Source organism: Leuciscus leuciscus (assembly GCF_965113295.1).
Source record: "Leuciscus leuciscus genome assembly, chromosome: 16".
Classification (NCBI taxonomy): Eukaryota; Metazoa; Chordata; class Actinopteri; order Cypriniformes; family Leuciscidae; genus Leuciscus; species Leuciscus leuciscus.
The window spans coordinates 26047937-26069469 of NC_138740.1; the positions used below are offsets into that span (position 1 = coordinate 26047937).

The window sequence follows — 21533 nt, forward strand, 5'->3', positions numbered from 1 at the left end:
CTCTAAAGTAAGTGTGTCGACAACATCGAAGAGGGAGGCACCGTCTAAGAACATCCTGGCATTCTGAACAAATTTGAAGAGAACTAGTTAGTTGTGCATTTTCTTTTTGGCTAAGTAACACAAAATGATGTTGACATGAAAACTGCTCCTAAAATATATATATTTTTTAAAATACCTTCCTGCACATTTTTGCCATACAAAGATGTCATGCATATGACGATAGTTTCTTAATGGAATGTATATCATATAATTGCACTCTATATAGGGATATTGTCCCACCATGGGATAGACTAGGGTGTAACCTTGGATGAGAACTCATGTTGCGAGTGGGTGAATATCCATTGATCGTCAATGACAGCGATCTTCTACATCACACAGCAACATGTAGGCACCTTGAGGTTCGTCACGAGCCTCCTCTGTACAGTGGTGCTTCTATTAGCAAGAGCTTTTCATGTGAATAATAATGGTAATTAATAATTCACTACAGTAACAGACATGATGTACCTTTCATTTCACTAAGCTGAAGGAAGGCAATGCATCTTCAAAAAATGGAAATGGACCGCGAGGGTCCATTTCCATTTTTTGAAGATGCATTGCCTTCCTTGCCTACTTGGATTTATTTGTACTTTACTTGTGATTTAGTATTTGTTTCAGCATTGTGTACGCGGGTAACATTTTCTATTACAAAAAAGCCACCCCACTTTAGTTATGACTGTGGTTGGATCGACTTCAGAATCAGAAAATGCTCATAAACCTGACTTAATAAAACATTTATTGTGTCATATGAATGAGGCAATAACTTCCTTACTGTAGGCTATTGGAGATCATGGAAAATGTTTTTTAACTCATGTTGGTCCAATTAGATTAGTGAAGACATAACACATATCATTTTTTAATTAGATGTTTAATTTGATTGAAAGACAAAACATCAAAGAACAACTCACAAAGTAGAACAGATGACTTTTTTTCATTTTCTTAAAAATAAGACAAAATATGATGAGAGGACAATCCTTCTCTTTGAGACGGCAAAAGAAGGAAACCAAAAGGCAAAGTAGAGGTGAAAAGGGCGAAGGTGTCAAGAGTTGACGTCACCCCTTACATACTCCACTGTCTTTAAAATGCTCCGATTTGAATTTTCCCACTTCAAATCAACATTTATACAATGTATACAACAGCCCACAGAAAGAGGAAAGGAAGGGAGAATAAGCAAGGAATAAAATTACATTTGTACAAAAATAGATTTTTTTTCCCCCCTACAATGTTTTTATTTTATTTTTTAAAAAGGTCCTGTCTCTGTGACGACTGAAGCGGTGACTGGGTCAAAGTTTATCCTCGCTCATTTAAACGGGGAAAAAGTGGCTAAACAATATGTTTCTTTAGATCTTTTCATTCCAGACATTTGTTTGAGGTTTTGTGTGAACAAAAATGTATTCATCTACCAAGGAGCTGGTGTACGATCCTTTCTTAGGGCTCTGAACCGCTGGTATCAGTCTAAAACTTTCTTTCTTTTTTTGTGTTATTCAAGGCTGAACACAAAAGCTTCAGCAATTAAAAAAACATTTCTAGTATCTGAGAATATAACAGTGCAATTAGGCCTGGTTTTAGTCAATTTAAGAAAAACGATAGGTTCCTTTACTAACATTGTCTGGAAACATTTAAAGAATGGATTTATATACTTTCATATTTAGAAATATACACACATTTACATATAGACAAAATATAGCTTTATGTTATAAAGCATGTATTAATTCTATCAAGGTTATCACTTCTGCATTACTCCCATTTCCTACAAGAGAAAGTTTTTCATCTTAATGTCACAAACCTGCGTATGGCTTCAAGATACTGGTGATCCAAAATACTTATCCATTAAAAGGTCTGGTGAAGCCAATAAAATTCCTTTGCCACGCAACCAAAACAAGGTTAAGTAATCGTAGAGAGGCATCCTAATAAACAGCACTGACTGAAGTTAGTTGGGCTTCACTCCATCTCGAGTGATCTAAAATCATGCTATTGCTGAGACCCTTGTAAGACTGCACTCAAACAAAAACAAACATTGATAATATCACGTAAAAGTGCCATTTTTTCCTCTGATTAAATACTTGTACAAAATTCAAGTAATGTTGCAGTGCTGCATCTCCACCACTAGGTGGAAGTCTCAGCTCTCCCATTGCCTCAGTATTCCCTACCAGTACTGCTCCACTCCTCCTGTCTATGCAAAAACCCGAATCTCTCTCGACAAACTGCTGGAGACCCCAAATCTTGGTCCTGGCGGTCTAACCTTGTTCACATGTGGTCTTTCATTGCCAGAATTTGAAAAACAAACTCACTATGGACAGTCTTTGGGGAAAAATGCTAAATGCATAGTTTAGCAGCAGCAGCATACAGGAAAAAAAGAGAGAAAATGCTAAAGACGGCAAATTACAGACCCCGAAAACAAATGAAACCTTTAAAAAAAAAAGGCCCCGAAACCTCCATTCTCTCAAAACAACACGACATCTGAAACATGAGGTTAAGTGCTTAGAAACATCCTAATGATAACACACACTTGCAAGACTTGACTGCATGAGACGGCTGGTGCAAACGGCTGATGCAGGAGAGGATGGGCGACACAAAGGACTCAATATACCTTGATAAAAGTGACTGAAAGAGAGGTAACGGCACACGTTTTGAAAAATCATAAAAAAAATAAAAAATACAGGATACCAATACTGAATTGGTTGTAATAAACTGTACAAGTGTCGAACAAGTTCGGAAAATCACTTGAGGTGAATTAGTATACAGACAGACGAGACGCACAGTGGGACATGTGGGCGACTTCTAGGTGGCAGGATGTCCACTATAAGCGTCCTTTGTCATGAGCTCTGACAACAGGCAGATTGGATTAAAAGCTCATGTTTCGAGTGCATAATGAAAAAGTGTGAATGATCATAATCCAAAACTCAAAGTGGCTCATTAGACTTAGAATCTACTCACAGCGACCTCGGGCATCCCTTCCTTTCTGATCCTGAAGTTACGTCCTTATTGTGTCTCCTACCCACCACTGATTACGCTGGGGGTGAGCAGGGAGAACCAACGCGGCCTGTGATTCCTCCCTTGGTTCCTTCGTTCAGAGCAACCTCACTTTTTAAATGACAGTAATTACAGGAACATTCTATCAGGAACAGCCCGCTTGAGGGAAAAATGGCAATTGCAGCAGGATTGTTATCGCAAAAACTCCCACCAGGGGCTGAAAACACAATGTTTGTGTTAGAAACCCGGATCATTACCCCGCATTGCCATCATTATCATCTCCCATAAGTCTTCATGCGCCCAGACACGGCAGCCCAGCCTCAATCCCGAATGCAAGACTGCTAAAGTCGGCCCATCCATCAGCCACATGAGGCTGATTACAGCCATGGATCCCTCCCATAGGACCCATTATATCCCAACATACACGATCCTGCGCAAGACATTCCTGCAATTACTGCATCTCCATCAAATATATTCGTTTTTTTTTTTTATATTTATCCATTGAAGGATAGTTTGATACACCTGTGTCCAGTATTGTCTATGGGCTTCAAGTCCATTGTCATCTTTTTTTTCTTATGCATAATATATATATATTTATATCTTTATACAAAGTATAAAACAGACCCATGGACTCCATGACTGTGTATTGGAAACGCTGAGTTGAGCGGCGGTTCTGAAAGTCCGTCTGCTCTGGCAAATGGTGTCACGTGTTCCGCTTCTTCAGGGCCTTTGGGGTGGTAGACCCTTGTTACCCCCAGCGACAGGAGGGCGTTATGTCATTGTCATTTGGTGGGGCGCCTCTAGCATCTCCATGAGGAAGGTGTCGATGGGTGTGTCCCCTATGAGCTTGAAGAAGAACAGATGCTCCAAACACTTCAGTCCAATGGAACGCAGGGCAGGGAGCCGCAGCAACAGCTTAGCAAACCTGCACACAAAATCACAAATAATCAAACGTGTAAATAAAAAAACAAGACAGATATACAATCTGTTTTTTTATCTGTCCTTGATAAGGCTGACAACCAGTTAACCTTTGAAGTTGGACAAGACCTGACGAGTATGAAGCTATGAAACTTTGGTGCCTTTTCTCTGCAAATTTAAATCAATCAAAAAGTTGCATCATATTTTTTTTTTTTTATAAATATGCTACTTGTGATGTCATTCTGCATCCAGGTCTTCACTGCAAGTGGTTCTTGTACCTTCCAGGTTGTTCAGGGTACTTCTGTTTGCAGTAGGCTTCCAGAGAGGCATAGACCTTCTCTCTCAGCGCCTCCACCTCACCAGGGTTCGACAGGCCTTTGGAGTCTGAAATAGTAGAGGATGTATAACAAAGTTATGTTTTGGAGTAGGAATTGAACCATCCTGCTCCACCACACCCTCAAAGAGAATGGTGTTCAAACGGATCAATGCAGCCGCTCAAGACCGTTAATGGAATCAAACGAATTTCTTCAAAATACTGAACTATTCTAAATAAGAAACGGGTCCGTTCTGGATTCCCAACACTAATCCTCCCTCAACTCAATCTGGTACTCTGGAAGGGGCTTCTGAGAGCCTCTAATTGGGAAAATAAGAGCTGTCTCTTTTCCCCCTCTCTATAAAGTGAAGGGAACAGAGGAGAGGTCTGTCCTCGGAGAATGAGCAATGCGCTCAGTGAATGAGAGATGCTTTAGCGTACGTGATTGGGGGGAGGGGCTATGTTTACTATGGGATACAAAGGCCACTGTTAAGAAAGAAACATTGGACATATGGAGGGTGAGAGGAAATTGAGCAGTAAGAGAGGGAAAGGGTTCAGGGAACATCACAGGCTGGACACTTCATAGCAATTTCAAGAACTTAAACTACCGTATTTTCCGCACTATAAGGCGCACCGGATTATAAGGCGCACCTTCAATGAATGGCCTATTTTAGAACTGTTTTCATATATAGGGCGCACCGGATTATAAGGCGCATAGAATAGAAGATACTGCAGTCAAACGTTTGACTGGGTTTGCGTTATGCAGTGGTCACCAACCTTTTCAAGCCTAAGATCACATCCAAAGTCCAAATGTAAACCAAGATCTACCACTTGCAAAAAAATATGAAAAAAACAAGTGGCTGATCTGTAAAACCTTGTTTATACTCGACGCGTCCGCATGAGCGCGAAGGTAATAAAAAACTAATATCCGTCTGCTCGGGCAGATTCGGCTCAAAGTCGTGCATCTTCGGATGCGGAGGCGCGCGCGCGGCAAAATGACGTCACTGTGACAGCGCGCGCGCCTCCGCCCGAGCAGACGGATATTAGTACATCTCATCACACCGGCACCCAGTTTGCGCGTCTAAATCAGTTGTATGGTCTGGTGTTCAGTCTAAAACAAAACAGTTGCGTCAAGTATAAATGCCTCGTCTGTTTGGGGAGGGGCGCGCGCAGTCAGCGGAGGCTCGCGCTCCGGTGCCAGGCGAAAGTATAAACAAAAGGTTTAAGTCAGCGGTTGTTTTACAGACATTAATATAAGGCGCCAGATCCATATATAAGGCGCTCCGGATTATAAGGCGCACTGTCGTTTTCTGAAAAAATTAAAGGCTTTTAAGTGCGCCTTATAGTGCGGAAAATACGGTACAAAAAATTTTGTTTGACCTGTAGTGTCAGAAAAAGGAATATAAAGTAGCACCTGGGTTGAAAAGGACGATGGCTCGAAGGCACCCTAGCTCTGTTTTATCCATCTGCATGTCTCTCATCTTTGACACCAACTCTGTCAGCACCCTGAATATAAGAGAAAACACACAGGTTAAGACTGAAAAACAGCTGCCGAGAAATGAGACTCACGCGGCAGATATCATTCCATTACTGCTTTAGCGGGCAGCAGCTCTTAAATATAAATATCGCCTCAATAAAGATGTCTAAATTGGCATGACTTCCTCTGATCCAGAGGGTGACGTCTCCTCTGTCGATCTTGGCCTTTGCGTGACCGGGTGACGGAACACACACTGGTGCGATGCAACCTCGTTCCCACTCTTAACACACTGTAATTGAATTGGCCTCCTGGAACAATGAGCGGAGGGGTGGGGAACTTCAGCCCAGTGTTTAAGTCGACCATCCACTTCATTTGTGCCATGGCTGTCACTTGCAGAGGACCTGATAAAGAAACATTATCAGCGCCGCGCATCTTAATGCGAGCGGCATTAACATCGAGATCCATTCTTCCAGAGGAGTCGAGTGTATTCTAATGGCTAAAGCAGCCTCTGGGCGGTGAGAGGCGAGTGGAGTCTTCAACCACGGTCAGGTGACCCGGCTGCAGGGGATGTCAATGTTCCAATTACCATTAATACAGTCGTGATTAGTATTTCTGTTTTTAAGATAAATTTCCTTAAACAGAAACGTGTAGGATTGTTTTCTGTGAATATGTGTTTCAAACATAAACATGTTAGATTTATATTTAGATGTATAATACTAAATAGTAATGATATATATTTTCCTTTAGTTTTAACTTTTTACCATTGCTATTCTTTATTAATTTCTATCTAAAGCAACTTCATTATTGGGAATGCTGAACAATGCATTTCACTTGCTATGTTTTCATCCAAAGTTGCGAAATTAACTTGTGCGTAAAATTGGAATATTGCATGAAACATTTGCGAATTAAGCACCGTTTTTGTCCCATGTGTTCAAGAGAACAAAATTGTTACTTCCTGGAAAATTGGCACAAAATATTTGTAATAAAAATGAAAGATGCTGCAATCAGGGAATCCACTGTGGCTCTTTTTTCCTACATCATAAATGACTTGTGTTGCAGGCGTGCAGGCAAAACCCAATAAACGCTTTAATGTTATCTGGCGTTTGGATTCCTGGGGTTTGGACATGCAATCATGTGAGAAGCTTCTGGGAGGGAATTAAACCAAATCAATTTGATGACAGACTTTGGCTCAGGCATTTCAGAATGATCAAACCAACATTAAAGATGATGTGCAATGAAACTGATCCACTGGTTAGTCCAGTTTTATCAGCTATAAAATTATCCGCCTTAAAGGGATAGTTCACTTTGAAATTAAATTTTGGTATGTTTTAGCTTACCTCAAGGGCATACAAGATGTAGGTGTCTTTGTTTCCGCAGTAGTTTCAATTTTGATATTTTTAGGTCAAACCGTTCTTGTCTGTCAGTCATATAATGCAGGTCTGTGGTCACCACCTCAAAGAGCATGCACAGAGAAGTCCAAATTAAACAATTCCCATCGTAAGTACACATTGATGGCCTAAGACACGAAACGAGCGGTTTGTGTGAGAAAACGAACAGTATTTATATCGTTTTTACCTCTTGTACACAACCAGGCGCTTGCGCAGACTAAGCCAGAACGCGCGCACACGTCACACACCAGGAAGCGCGTGCGCCCTCAGATCACTTGGACGTGGTTGTGTAGAGGTAAAAACGATATAAATACTGTTCGTTTTTTCACACAAACCGCTCGTTTCGTGTCTTAGGCCATCAATGTGTACTTACGATGGGAATTGTTTAATTTGGACTTCTCTGTGCATGCTCTTTGAGGTGGTGACCACAGACCTGCATTATATGACTGACAGACAAGAACGGTTTGACCTAAAAATATCAAAATTGAAACTACTGCGGAAACAAAGACACCTACATCTTGGATGCCCTTGAGGTAAGCTAAAACATACCAACATTTAATTTCAAAGTGAACTATCCCTTTAATTGAGCTCACAAGTCTTTATGTGCATTTTTATAATTTATGCGCATCTTGGCGTTACATCTAGTGTTTTTTTTAATGCAATATTCTAAATTCGCATAAACATAGGTGGATGGAAACATGCTGTTGTCAACAAGCGGCGCTGCTGCGTTGTTGTCCACTTGACAACTAAACTTTGTACTCCGTAACACCACAGCCCTCTTCAAACCTTATCTGGGTTTAGATCTGGCCAAACAAAAAAGCTGGTAGCACAGCATTGTTCAGGTTTGTTTGGGAGCAGATACAGTGTAAAGCCCTTGGCGACACTGGGTGTATCCGCCATATTTTTTGATTTCATCATAAATGACACACAAATGGATTTCCTTTAACATTTTCTGTCTGAGCACTCGACCATTTCTGCATGACCTCTGTTTCCAGCGCGGCTGCATATTTAATGAATATCGATGTAAATCCATAGAAAGCTCCACTGGCAGAAATGTCAAGGTTCCTCCTCTGTCCTCGTCATGAACATTTCCAGTGTGTCCATCTCTTTGTGCCGTTATGCATGTATACGTTCCATATTGTTAAATTACCAAAAATAAAATATTATATGCTTCATTCAATTTCAAATTTTACATATATTTCTTCATAAAAAGTATATAAAAATACACACACATATACACACACACACACATATATATATATATATATATAAAAACATACATTTTGAAATTGAATGAAAAATTATGTTTTTTTTTATATAGTATATACACAGTTTACATATATTTCGTAATGAAAAATATGTAAAAAACATCCACACACAAATGTGTAAAAAATTTTTTTATACATTGTATTGTACATTGATTGTACTATATTTTTATCTATTCTTAACCCTTACCAGGTTTTGATCGTTTGGTCAAATCATCCACGAATTTTCAGTGGACCAAAATTAGAAGTATCATTCGAACCTGTCAAATATGGCTCCTACTCCGGCACTGTGGGCGCTGTTCCGGTGCACGTGTAATCCTGTGGCCAACAGTATCCCGTCCTTCACTGTTATCGAACGATGTGAAAATGACGCAATGAGGAGCTCATTCCATCCTGAGAGAGACAGGCGAAATCATGATAAAACATTCCGCACCATGAGAGTGAATTAAGCAAGTATCGGAGTGACAGGGCTCCTTTAAATAGTCTGCCTAGCAACTACCCCACTCCCCTCATTTCCCCAGAGTTGAGCTTGGGAAAAACTGAGATGCTTTCATCTGTGAGACAGCAGAACTAAAGGGGTTATTTATAGAAAACCTGAGAGCTCAGAGCGAGAATGAGAGAAGACCCTCTCAACATGTTCTTCAGCTTGTTCTGCGTAGATAAGTATGACTAGCTAATAGAACGGGCCATAAAAGAAATTAAAAGCAAAGCAGTTTGTTGAACGGTGGTCTACAGAGCATCTATGTGTTCAACTCATACTTTGTCAACTTCTTAGAAACATAGAAACTTTCCCCCTTTTCAATATTTTACATTCGTTTTAGTGCTTCTCTTCAGCCTTACACCCCAACAATCATGACACGTTTTGCTCTCCCCACCACATAAATGGACTTCATATGAACTTCAAAACCAGACAGCATTTTTGAGGATTAAAGGTATGTTCAGCATCTAGAGTCTCTTCTACAGTGTTGTCTATGAAGGCAGCACACTAGGTTTTAAGACATACTGTATAGTTTATCAACAAGTAATTTGAATGGTGCTCAAGACACTTAATGGTGGATGTCATTGATTAGATTGCAGCAGCAAAACGCAAAAATTCACCAAAATCATTTTAAATAATAAAATAATGGATAAGTTCAAAATGAAGACAAATGTATTTTGATAGACTTTCTGATTGTCAAATGTTACTGGAACTTTTAAATAATAATACAAAAAAAATCAGCAAAAGCTAGTTCTGAGAAAAGTGATTATTTGATTAGATTTGCAGATTACCCTTTTCATATTGTGTATCTAATGAAATCATTCATCAGTTGGAAAATATCATTCTGATCAAATCTGAAAGTAAATTCCAACTATATATTTCTCTGTGCCGTTATCGTTATAGTTGTGGTGTGGACACTGCTATTCTTTTATATTTAGATTGTTTTTTTAAAACTATATTTTTATCATTATCATTATAGTTATCTTCCTTGGTGTGAACGGGGCTTAAGGCAGCAGCTCACTAGGTTTTGAAACAGTCTGTTAAAAACAAACAAACAAACTTAACTGCCTTAAGGTTTTAATTTTTTTAAATTTTTTTTTTATTTCAGGCAATTTTAGACCTTTAAAAACACATTTAAAACCTAGCATGCCGTCTAAGCAGGCAGAGTGTTACAATGTAGTCTAGATAGACACCAAACTAGGTTATGAAACACACCTGTAGTATCCGCATAACTTTCAATTCAACACTCCTAATTCAGTATTTTACATTTTAACGAACTGGTCCTGTTTCTAGCCGAGTAAGCCGTTCTTTATGTGTGCTTCGGTCAGTTTGTGCTCTTAAATTCACCTGCTCGTAGAAGAATGACCTGGTCGTCCAGCGGGAGCTCGGAAAAATGCGGAATCCTCTTGGCCCACTCCACTAGAGTGAAGAGCTGCTTGTCTGCGGCCTGACAGATGTTTGTGACTGGATCATTGGGCTGTTGGAGGACACAAGAACACAAGTGTCATAACGTGGTCCATCTAAATGTCTAGACACATGTGTTTGATTTCACACACCGTTGTGTTTAAAAATGTATTAGAATGCAATTCAAGTACACATTGTATTTTCTCAGTGTTAACACAAGGGGCGCTATAGTGAGCATTAGCTTAACCTGGCATCGTCTTCAGTCAGTTTTCTCTTTCAGGTCAACTACTGTCATGCTGGGGCATGGTTAAAGTTACTTGAACTGTTGACATGTTTATAGCTAGCTATCTGTTTAACGGCACAGATATTTCAGGGTTACTTTATCACCCTCTTGAATACTTCTGCTCTCCTCAGCCTCACACATGGGGACTAATCCGCTTGGAGCAGAAGTGAACAGGAAGGCAAAACAAACAGTGCTTTTGCCCCGGCCTGCGCAGGAAATACCTGCCGAGAGCTGGTGCTAAAAAATGACTCTCTTTCTAATCGGGCGTTTCCTGCAGGAAGCTCCCTGGAACTAAATTCACTTTGACATATTTGGCCATTTCCAAACATTTATAGAATACCGCTAAACTAATAAAAAACCCCAGAGAAGGACACGTAATTAACTGTCAAACAAAGGGTTGTGGTTTAAAAAACAAAAAAAATTAATGCATTGTTCTTGAAAATGCCATTGTGCAGGACGTCACACGAGGGAGTTTGTGTACGGCAAGTAGCCTTTAATGCCTCCTGCAGATTTGAGTCTATTAGCACGTCTCGATGCGGAACGCTCCGGCTCCATCAAAGAGAGAGGACAAATGAGAGATATGAAAAATGGCATAGATGATTCCAGCTTCACGTTGCGTGAAGCCAAGGGAGGGATAGATACGCTGCTTTGTTTTATAAGATGAAAGAGTGAGTCAACGGCGTGCGGGAGAGAGGGAATGAGCGCAGAAGAGAGAGGAAAGCAGCAGGAGAGGGTTTTCTGTAAGGACGAGAACAAATAGACATTGAGTACGGTTTCTCAACTCAAGTGTCAAAAGGAAAGGCATTAGAAAACATCAACAGGACATTGCAATGGGTGAAAGGACAAATAGTTTTATAAAAAAACAAACAGAGGGGGAGAAGAATTATATCAATATTTATCAAAATTATTGGTGGGAGGGTGTGTGTGCATTCCTGGAAAATCCTGACCTCACTTTTGGCAGCCTGCTAGATTCACTCGGTGCATTGCAGGAAGTTTATTAATAGTTTCGACACAATGACACCACAATTATGAGTCAAGAGTTTTTGAAAGGGTCAATATATCAGTCGCAGTCACTCAAACAGCCTCATCTAACAGTCCATAAAGTGAAAAAACAAAACAAATGTTGGGTTCTTGTTTCATGGGGACTTTCCATTAACATTTTTATACTGTACAAACTGTATATTCTATCCCTCAACCCTAATCCTAAACCTACCCATCACAGAAAGCTTTCTTAATTTGAACCTTTCAAAACACATCACTTAGTATGATTTATATGCTGTTTTCTCCATAGATATTGCCATTTTATCCCAATAACGTAGGGTTTACATTAATGTTTGACCCTTCTCGGACCAGGCCTGAACAAGCTTGAAGTGTTTCAGATGCGATGCCTGCGACAGATCCTGCGAGAATCACTTCGCAATTGTATCCAGAATATAGTCATCCATCAGCGATGCGAGCAGCAACCGACGGTAGAGGAACAGATACAGCAACGGCGGTTGCGATGGTTTGGCCATGTCTGCAGAATGACTGATAACAGATTACCAAAACTCTAAAATCATTGTATTTGCAAATGCCTTTTTTGTATGTTAATTGTGTATCTAATAAAATGTCCAAATACTTGATGAGACCACTTTGTGGCCATTATTAGACGCAAGAAACATCTCCACATTTGGAATTTGGGAAATGACTGATGACAGATAAACAGAGGGCTCTTCCGTGATTTACGAATCAGAACACAGGAACTCCCAGGAGAACTTGTCAAAGAGTTGAATGTTTCCCCTCTATGGTATTTAAGTGGCTGTTTAAAACTCGCACTGACAACAGCAGCAGATCAAAGGCAGAAGTTGGAGATGGCAAACTGTTAACCAGGCGCAAAGCCATCTCTCAGAACACAGATGCAGATTATGAATATTTCTGTGGCTGATCAGGGACATGCAGACGATCCTCCTCGGTGCAACAGTTTCTGCTATATTCTTTAACACATACATAAACAAACAGATAATGAATTCACAAAGCAACAATATAAAGGAAAGAGAAGTGGTGAAGAGAACCTCTGATGCTCCTCAAAAGAATACATCTCCCAGAGTTCTTGTTAAACACGGTAATACTCATGAATGATGAATAGCCATCTTAGCTGTTTACACTGACCTTGTTTCTTCACTCAAAACAATAAAAAAATGACCAAGAAAATGTGCAGTAAGCGATTTCTGAGAAACAATGTTGATATTTGAAATCAACCCAAACATTAATCTCCCACATTAATTAATAAAAATAATAAAATTAACTATAAATGTGATAAATAAAAAGAATCTGTACATCAATAATGATTATTTTAATGGCCTCTTTAATGACAATGCAAGCTTCATAAACTGTGCAAATACAATAATATGGTACAATAGGTCAGGCTTAAAATGCAGCACTCCATTTTTAAGCAATATGTAACTAGGTGGGGTTCATCTCCCCATCCTGAGAGATTGATCTAGATAAAAATGTATCCAAGTAACAGAAAATAAGTGGTTGATGGAGGAGGTAAAATCCACCATGAATGATTTCTATAGTGTGAATAAAGCCAGCCATATGATTTGCTTGAGACTCGGCAGCGCGGGGCGAACGCTAGCCCCAGGGCGTGAATGATGACGACTTTTTAAGATTCGAGGAGACGCTTTGATAACATTCTCTTCATGACCATCACAAAACAACGGCTGTTTTTGTTCCCGCTGAATGGAAAGCATTCGGCCTGCATTATTCACAGCGGATCCTGGTTCCGGGCTCTAGCAGAAACACCACGCTTGCATATCGCACTATGAAATTTTTATCACTTGAGGAGGAGAGATGAGAGACGGTTGAATTTTTCATTATCTGCTTAAACTATATTATTGTTGGGTGACAAAAGAGAGGAAAAAAGGCAGTCTGGATTTACAGCTGTGCAAGACGAGCGAGACGTCTGCGAGCTCACGTGACATATCTGTCTCAAAAACACTTCCTGTGACTAGAGATGCACACATACATCAATACAATACTGGTTACTGGCCAATTACAGGTTATTAAATCTACCTATAGGTATATGTGTGTGTATATATATATTCAAATCAATATTTAAACAGACATTGAATAACCTGCCAGGGTTATCAGCAAAAATCTGTTGTTAATTTTACCTGAACACATTTAAAGGCATTTATGCTACCTTTTTGTCAGGTTTTCAAGCAGAATCAGTGCATGTACACGCTCAACGTTGTCTGAACTAAATGTTAGAATGAAAAAAAAGAAAAAAAAAAAGTGAAAAACGAGCAAGCGTGACCGTGTTCTCCTCTAAAGGCAGCCCTACCCTGCCTAACTGGAGGCATGTTACTAACGCCTGTTTAACTCCTGTTCTAGGTCACCATGAGATAAACACACTTCATTCAGCTTGGCCAAACCCCAACCATTAAGCAGCAGTGGTGGCCCATTCATGAGCTGCACTCCCAGGCCGAGGTCCTCTGATTAATTAGTGCACGGGGCAGTGGTTTCCAAAAGAGCACAGTCAGGAGGGGAGCTCCAGGGACAGCGGGAGACCATAACTCTGACAGCCGGCCAAGAGAACATATTCCAGTAAAGTGTCTCCCTGTGTCTCCCTCCAACTCTGAACTGTTACATTATTATTATTACTACTAAAATCCTGTTCTAAACCATCATCTACAGCCAGCAGGATGAGTTAGACTGAGCTGAGTTTAGCTGAGAGTTTTGGTGTGTTTATCTCTGCCTGGCAGCTTAACGAATGTAAAAACTAATGACACTTAATGTGGTGATATTCATGACATCTCCGGATGGGGTCCAATCTTTGCATTATAAATTTAACGAGGAGGTACTAGATTGGCATCACAGAAAAAACATCATTGAGGGCATGGGACAAACAAAATACCCAATGGTTATTATTAAACTAGTAGAATATAATTAAAAAATAAAATAAAATGATTACTTAAAACTACAACTATATAATCAAATCACAAACCAAATAGAAAAATGTCCCTAGAATAAAAACTACTTCTGAAACTCAAAATGTGAAATGTAAAATATAATAACTACTTTAATCGCTAAGCTAAATATAATTATGCACAATAATAATAAAAAAATACTGAAAAACAACAATAACCTTGGTTCACCCCTGCACTCTCAAAATGAGCCCTCTACTGGAGATACAGTGTAATGAACCAAACAAAGACAGCGAATCAGTGACTGAGTGCTTTCTAATGTAAAGCCTGGCAGCTTCTCCCACATGACAGGCCTTATGTTCTCCCTCGTCTCGCTACCTTTCCCCAAACGTCGGTCCTCTGTTCCCACACATCTTCATCTTCCCGAAATAACCCCCATTTACTCACATAACAGCTTCCAGAACATTTTCGCTTCGGTACAGAGCAGTCCCAAAAGACGCACTCAACCGCCCAAACTCTCTCTCTCTCTCTCTTTCTCTATCCTCCTCCTGTTCTACCACTCTTCCTGTGCGGAAAAACTCTCCTCAGAGGCTGACGGAAGGCTGAAAGCTCCCAGGGACTGTCAGAGTATTTCATTATTCAAACAATGCTGGAAAGTGGAGCCAATGATCACTTTAGCGGTGCTGATTTGTCATGGTGACTAGACGAGGGAGGGAGACTTCACAGCACACAGGTAAATTCAACAACTTTATCTTGCTCTGCTTCTCTCAGGGAATTACCAACCAAAACTCCATTAAAACAGATTAAGAAGTTGGATGCGTATCCTAGTGGTTAACGTACGCGCTTAAAAAAAAAAAAAAAAAAAAAATTGAGTCATAGCCTAGCGGTTAGTTCACATTTCAACACTTCGAGATGCAAAAAATTGGAGTGATAGACAACTTAGTGCACATGCATCAACATACTGAGCAGTAAGAAGGTTGACTCGTGGCCTAGTGGTTAGTGCTAGTGCTGTCACAATATCACAACACGATTGCAGTGGTCAAAATAATTAATAACGATATTATAACAATAGCCATCCATGTTATTTTGCAACGTAGAAGTAAGCTATTTTCTTGTGAATGTGTGAGACTTCCAATTAATTAACTGCTATGCATAAATATCAAAAGTGCAGTAAACGCTAAAACTATATGAGCTACAAACCAGTGTTTATAATTATGACAATACATTAAAATATGATAAGAAACACCAGTCTGCAATATCAAGTAGCATAACAAGCTGTTTTGTATAGTTAAAAATAACTGAAAGAGGATGGCACCGGAGTTACAAATGACTATGCCCGCTCTAACATTAAAAATAGACATTTTGAAGAAAAAAACAAACAACAAAATCAAGAAGTCAAATTCATATTTAACTGTTTATTTTGTGCTTTCTATTGGCAATGACAAAATATGAGTGGTGAAAGGCGGAGAGAGAGTTTGTAACCATAACTATACAAAAGCGTGCAAAAAATAACGTACTGTTCATCGGCACTTGCAGACTGGGGTGTCTATCACCTTTTTTTTTTATCGAATACAAAAAAACTGACACATTGATGTCACATCAGTGAGCTTACTTTGTTTGAATGCGGGTAGTGTGCAGTGTGTAGTGCTTTTGTTTGTCAAGGTGCAATACTGCCACCTGCTATGTTGGAATGTCAACAGCTGGATTATTTATGATATTATTTTATGTGTGAAGTATTAACATGATATCAATATATATATATATTTTTTTTATATCATATTATTATCAATAGTTAGTGATTATTATTTTTTATAGTAAGTGTAAAAAAAAAAAGTTAACATTTTGGCTCATCATCCCCTCCTTTAAATCATCTCCAGGCCTACTTCCACTATACCTTTCAAACCAATGGCAAAAAAGCCAGATTATATAGAATATAGAGGAAATATGAGACTGTAAACTTCATCAGTCAATGTAACTCAAACTGAAACAAAGCTAATAAGCAAAGAGTGTACTCTATCATTGATTTGTAATTCAACAGGGGACAGGTGAAAAAATAGCATTACAACAAAGAGAAAGAGCAGAACTGATAGGTTAACTGCAATAATGAGCAGTTTTCAAGCAATGCTTCACACTGCAGTAATTGGAGAAAACAGTCTTTCTTTGGAGACGTGCACTATGACGTCACGTCTGTCCAAACACGGCTATCAACAAGCTAAAATCACTTACATTACACCAAAACAAGCAGAGACAGAGAAGAGCCGTCGTACAGGCAACACAGCATATGGCTCAAGACATCTTAGCTCTGGGGTTTCTTCATTGTCTCAAGTTGTTCTTGTAACTAGGCCCACGCTAAATCTGCCCCCACAGATTTACACAGAACTGGAGAATTCCATGTTCTTTATATCATTCTGCTCTTGAGTATTTGATTAGCCTATTAGATATCCTTTTGCTACTCTTTATTGACAGAACCAAAGTGAAAAGAAAAAGGTTTAGACTAGTGCTAATAACCATTACTCCAAAGCTCCAACAACATGCAAAATGATTCTTCAATGTACCTCAAGGGTCTTAAGTATAGAGGGGGTTCTAAATGTTATCATGGTGGATAGAAAACCTGAGGCTATTCCATTCCTAAGGCTTTCCAGTGCACAAAGAGGAAGTGATGTCACTTACTGAATCTGAAGGTATAGGTACATTGGTCTCAATGTAAGTCTCTGTTTTGGGCTCCACGGCAAGCTCTGCTTCCAGGATCTTCTCCACGGGCATGTCTTCATTCACGCTGCTGGTCGACTCCACCTCGTTCTCGTTGCGTTCCTTTGCTCGCTGGCGCTCCTCCTGGACGGCTGTATGTAACAATACTAGTCACGGTCACTACAGTTAGTCTAATCAAGAAGTCAACACATACACACTCACATCAAGCTGGTACTCTAATAAACTACATCTCAGGTTTTAATAATTTTTGACCCCCAAATTTGATGAACTCCCAAGGAAAATATGAGGGACCCCATGGAAAAATAACTAATTTGCTTATATATTGTTATTCAAGTCAAATCAAATTATTAAAACATTATCAGGTATTAAATTAACTTGTATTAGGTATATATTTTATACACCCTTTATTTTTCAATCTATTCGAGTGTTAGATGTATAAACCTGAAGTGAAACACTGCCAGTAAAATAAATAACTAAATCACACACACATATATACACATACATATGTATGTATGTATGTATGTATGTATGTATGTATGTATGTATGCATGTGTATATATATATATATATATATATATATATATATGTGTATATACATGTGTACATATATATATACACATCTGTGTGTATGTATATGTATGTGTGCGTGATTTAGTTATTTATTATTTATATTTTAGTTTTATATATATATATATATATATATATATATATATATATATATATATATATATATATACACACATATACATACACATACACACACACACACACACGCATACATATATATATACACGTGTGTGTGTGTGTGTGTGTGTGTGATGATAATGATGTAACATGTTTCTTGTCTCTGTGGGTTCCTCCAACAGGCTTTAACAGATCAGACATTTGATCAGCTCAGAGAAACAGGAAGTGGTTAATGTTGAACAGTCACTCAGTCGCACTGTGGCCAGAGCTCTATTAACCACAATCCAAGCCCCTGTGGTTAGAGTGTGTATGTGCCGAGCACAGTTCACCCAAAAGACTCTGAACCCAGTCCCTATTCACAACACATTCACATTCTCCTTTCCCTAACCCCTCGCAATTTTCCTCAACAGCGAATCACAGAGGGACCGCGGTGGTGGTAGGGGGTTCAGAAAAGGGGGATTCTGCTGTACGGAAAGTGCTGTCTGGAGGTCAGCCCAAGGGTAAAATACCTCTTCAGGAGTCAGAGAGAGGTGAGAGGGGCTGAAATCACGTTAGCTTTATTTCCCCTGGAGAGGAGGAGAGCATAAATTCATTTAATCCTGTTTTTCTGCAGATTCGCTCAGCTCTTTTTGGGGGGAGCGTTTCCCAGCTCTCCCGTGCCTCGGGGTACGACACGAGCTTATGGGATACGAAACAGGCGAACGCAAGCAAATGATCATATCCTTGAAAGACGCCGTGATGATATAAGTAACGGAGATGAAAGGTTGCACTGAGGTCATAGACAGTGTGTGTGTGAGAGCGAGACGTCATGTACGTATGATCGCAGTGCTCCCTTCGTCTACAGGGGGAGGATTTTCTCTCTCACATGAAACAAGGGCTAGAGAGTCTGCACGGGCAGATGTGGACTGTATGTTGGCTATGCAATCTATAGCTACAATACATTATTTATATGGCCATCTTGCAAAGCTTACTGTTGTTTTAAACATCTTTATAAATGTTTAAACTTGGGGATATATAAATGAATATATAAATGAATTGTATTATATATTATAGAATTGTATCCTATAGTGTGTGTGTATATATACACACACATACATACACACACACACACACACACACACACACACACACACACACACACACACACACACATATATACAGTATATATATATATATATATATATATATATATATATATATATATATATATATATATAGTGAATGACCGTTTGAATGTGGAATTATATCTATAGAGTATCCAAAACCTCTACACCCCCTTCTAAGATGACAATTGTGTGTGTGTGTGTGTGTGTGTGTATGCATGTCTATATGTGAACGGGTATATGTGCCACACTTAGCTACAGAAGAGTTCATTGGTTCCACCTTAAAAACTGAAGACTAGTCTCAGCAGACAAAATATTTCCAAAAACAACACTGAAAAATTCTGATATCTCATAAATCTAAAATGATTTTCTCTGACTGAGGGGCAAAATATAGTCTCTCAGATCAATATTCTACTAGCTGTGTGCTAAAATCTTCTATTAGCATGCTTCTCCTTTTCTTGGGACAAGTGTGCAAAAAGTGCTAATGCCCCCCTTTTCTTTAGTGTGATAACCCAACCCTCACTTCTCCTTCTCTTTCATCTTTCTCTGCCTCAGGTGATGATTTGGGAGACAAGATGGTCTTCTATATTTAGCGACAAAAAAAGCCTATCTGAGAGAAAATAACAAAAAAACATACCACCTTGTATCGATTAACCATTTCCTGTTTTCTCACAGTATGTGGTGAAGTACACTACCTGGAATCTCGAGGATAGTCACCGTTCCTCATGCGCATCATGGACTCGTTGACTGATGTCTCAGCGTGAGATAATGCAAGCACTAATTAAGTGCTGACCTGCAGTCTGACTATTTAATGGCTGAATGCAGTAATATGAATGTTTCTTCTAGAGTCACACAGAGCTGAGATTGAGCCTAATAGTGAGGGGACATGGAGTGCATAAAACATCTCGCTCCATGGTGGAAAGCTCAGGTCAGTCAGTGCAAAGAACGATGGACTCCTTCAACCAAGTCCTTTTGCACTAACATGAAAGGATGCTAAAGGGGAGTTTACGTGGGATTCATTTTAATGAGAGCTGGTGGAGTGAATAGTGCTATAAATTTTGAGGGTGAGAAAGAAGAATCTTCTATCCTCAACTTTATGTGCTGTACCTTCTCTCTTCATGCCCATGGCCAAACACTTCTGATAGCGGCAGTACTGACAGCGGTTGCGCTGGCGTTTGTCGATCATACAGTCCTTGTTGTCTCGACAAGTGTAGGTCAGGTCTTTACGCACAGTCCTCTTGAAGAAACCCTTGCATCCCTCGCAGCTGTACACACCGTAGTGTTTACCTGTAAAAAAAAAATAAAAAAATTTAGTCTTAGGGGTTATGTTCAGGTCTACATTGGTAATAATTCATGGATCACACTTTTGGGACTTGATCCTTCAACCTTTCAAATGAAGTGTGTTGAAATAACAACTTCCAACCCATCTTAATATTCAGAGACAACTACAAGTATCCACTAGTGTAAACAATGTAAATACTGTGTATCTGTGCTGCTATATAAAATATTGTATCCCTGCTGAACAATAACAGTTTAAACCAACATAAGCTAGTCTTTCTCAGTCTGATTTTAAATTTGTTTTAATCTCAATGGGACCTTCCTGGTAAAATAAAGAATACATTTATGTTATTTAGCTGGTCGACCAGTTGAAAAATGCTCAAACACCCTTCTAAAAACATCTTCACCAGGTTAGAAGACCAGCTGAGTCCAGAACAACAATTTAGACTGGTTTTTTATCTGTTTTTTCCCCCATCCCAATTAGCTCTGCACACCAACAATGACCTAACAGTGTGCCTTTGGGGCTGGACTATTTGTGAGTCAAAATCTGCTAAGGGGCAATTATATATAACATATGTAAAAATGTATCATCTTTTATTGCAAACAGAGAGATAGTGATCAAATTACATTTTGTTAAAATCACCTGTCAAGTTTATAATAAACATTATTTAATGTATTTAGTACCCATGAGTGTTATGACAATGTTTTTAGTTCTAATATTCCAACCGACAGCCAACCTAAGTTTTTGAAGGACCTGATAACGCGCGTAACTGTTTGATTTTTGGGTAATTATAAAATGTGCAGGAGACGTTCAAAATGCTTCAGATTGTCAAACATTTTTACATTCAGCTGTCGCAAATTCATGGACTTGAAAATCAAGTAAATTTTTTACCAGGAAAGGAAGGGTTTTGATGCACAAAGCTGTATTATATTATCTCTTATAACAAAAATATTTGATATATATTTAAACCCATGAACATGCAGATCCTGTTGTAAATGATGCAGATTTTGACTCTTACACCGTGTCTACACCAGACGTGACCGTTGACGTGTCGCATCGCGCCGCAACAGCTAGAAGCTGTCTACACTGGACGCGACCATTGCAAATCCATTTGTCCTTCCTATGAGAAGTTGACGTGCCTAACGTGCCAAACACCTTCCTTGTGAGAAGTATCACAAGTGCTTGAAGTACGTCCAAAATAGAACGAGGCATCAGTTTACTATTGGGTCACACATCACCACATCCAATGTAGAAAACATCACTGATTATAATGGGTTCTATTGTCTTTGGTTGCATTGCATCGCGCTGCTTTAGC

At 39.2% G+C, this 21533-nt stretch overlaps 1 protein-coding gene and 1 long non-coding RNA gene across 6 annotated transcripts in view; one reads left to right on the forward strand and one right to left on the reverse strand.

Annotated features, from left to right (window-relative positions):
- Positions 1–885: 885 nt before the first annotated feature.
- rxraa (retinoid X receptor, alpha a) overlaps positions 886–21533 on the reverse strand; it is a 170072-nt gene continuing 149424 nt past the window's right edge. For 3 of the 4 annotated variants that reach the window (XM_082141953.1, XM_082141954.1, XM_082141956.1), the window contains 7 exons: positions 20047–20226; positions 17114–17298; positions 10196–10325; positions 8631–8763; positions 5655–5746; positions 4206–4311; positions 886–3934 (listed from right to left, as the gene is read on the reverse strand). In XM_082141953.1, coding sequence (XP_081998079.1) covers positions 3781–3934; positions 4206–4311; positions 5655–5746; positions 8631–8763; positions 10196–10325; positions 17114–17298; positions 20047–20226 — 980 coding nt within the window. In that variant the 3' untranslated portion in view covers positions 886–3780. The remainder of the gene's footprint in view (positions 3935–4205; positions 4312–5654; positions 5747–8630; positions 8764–10195; positions 10326–17113; positions 17299–20046; positions 20227–21533) is intronic. The other variant, XM_082141955.1, reaches the window with a different exon arrangement.
- On the forward strand, positions 10333–18792 carry LOC309478368. Of its 2 annotated transcripts, XR_014198947.1 has the most exons (3): positions 10333–15176; positions 18247–18366; positions 18450–18792. It is a non-coding gene; the product is annotated as an uncharacterized lncRNA (long non-coding RNA). The 2 variants fall into 2 exon arrangements; XR_014198946.1 differs by having other exon boundaries at positions 18247–18792.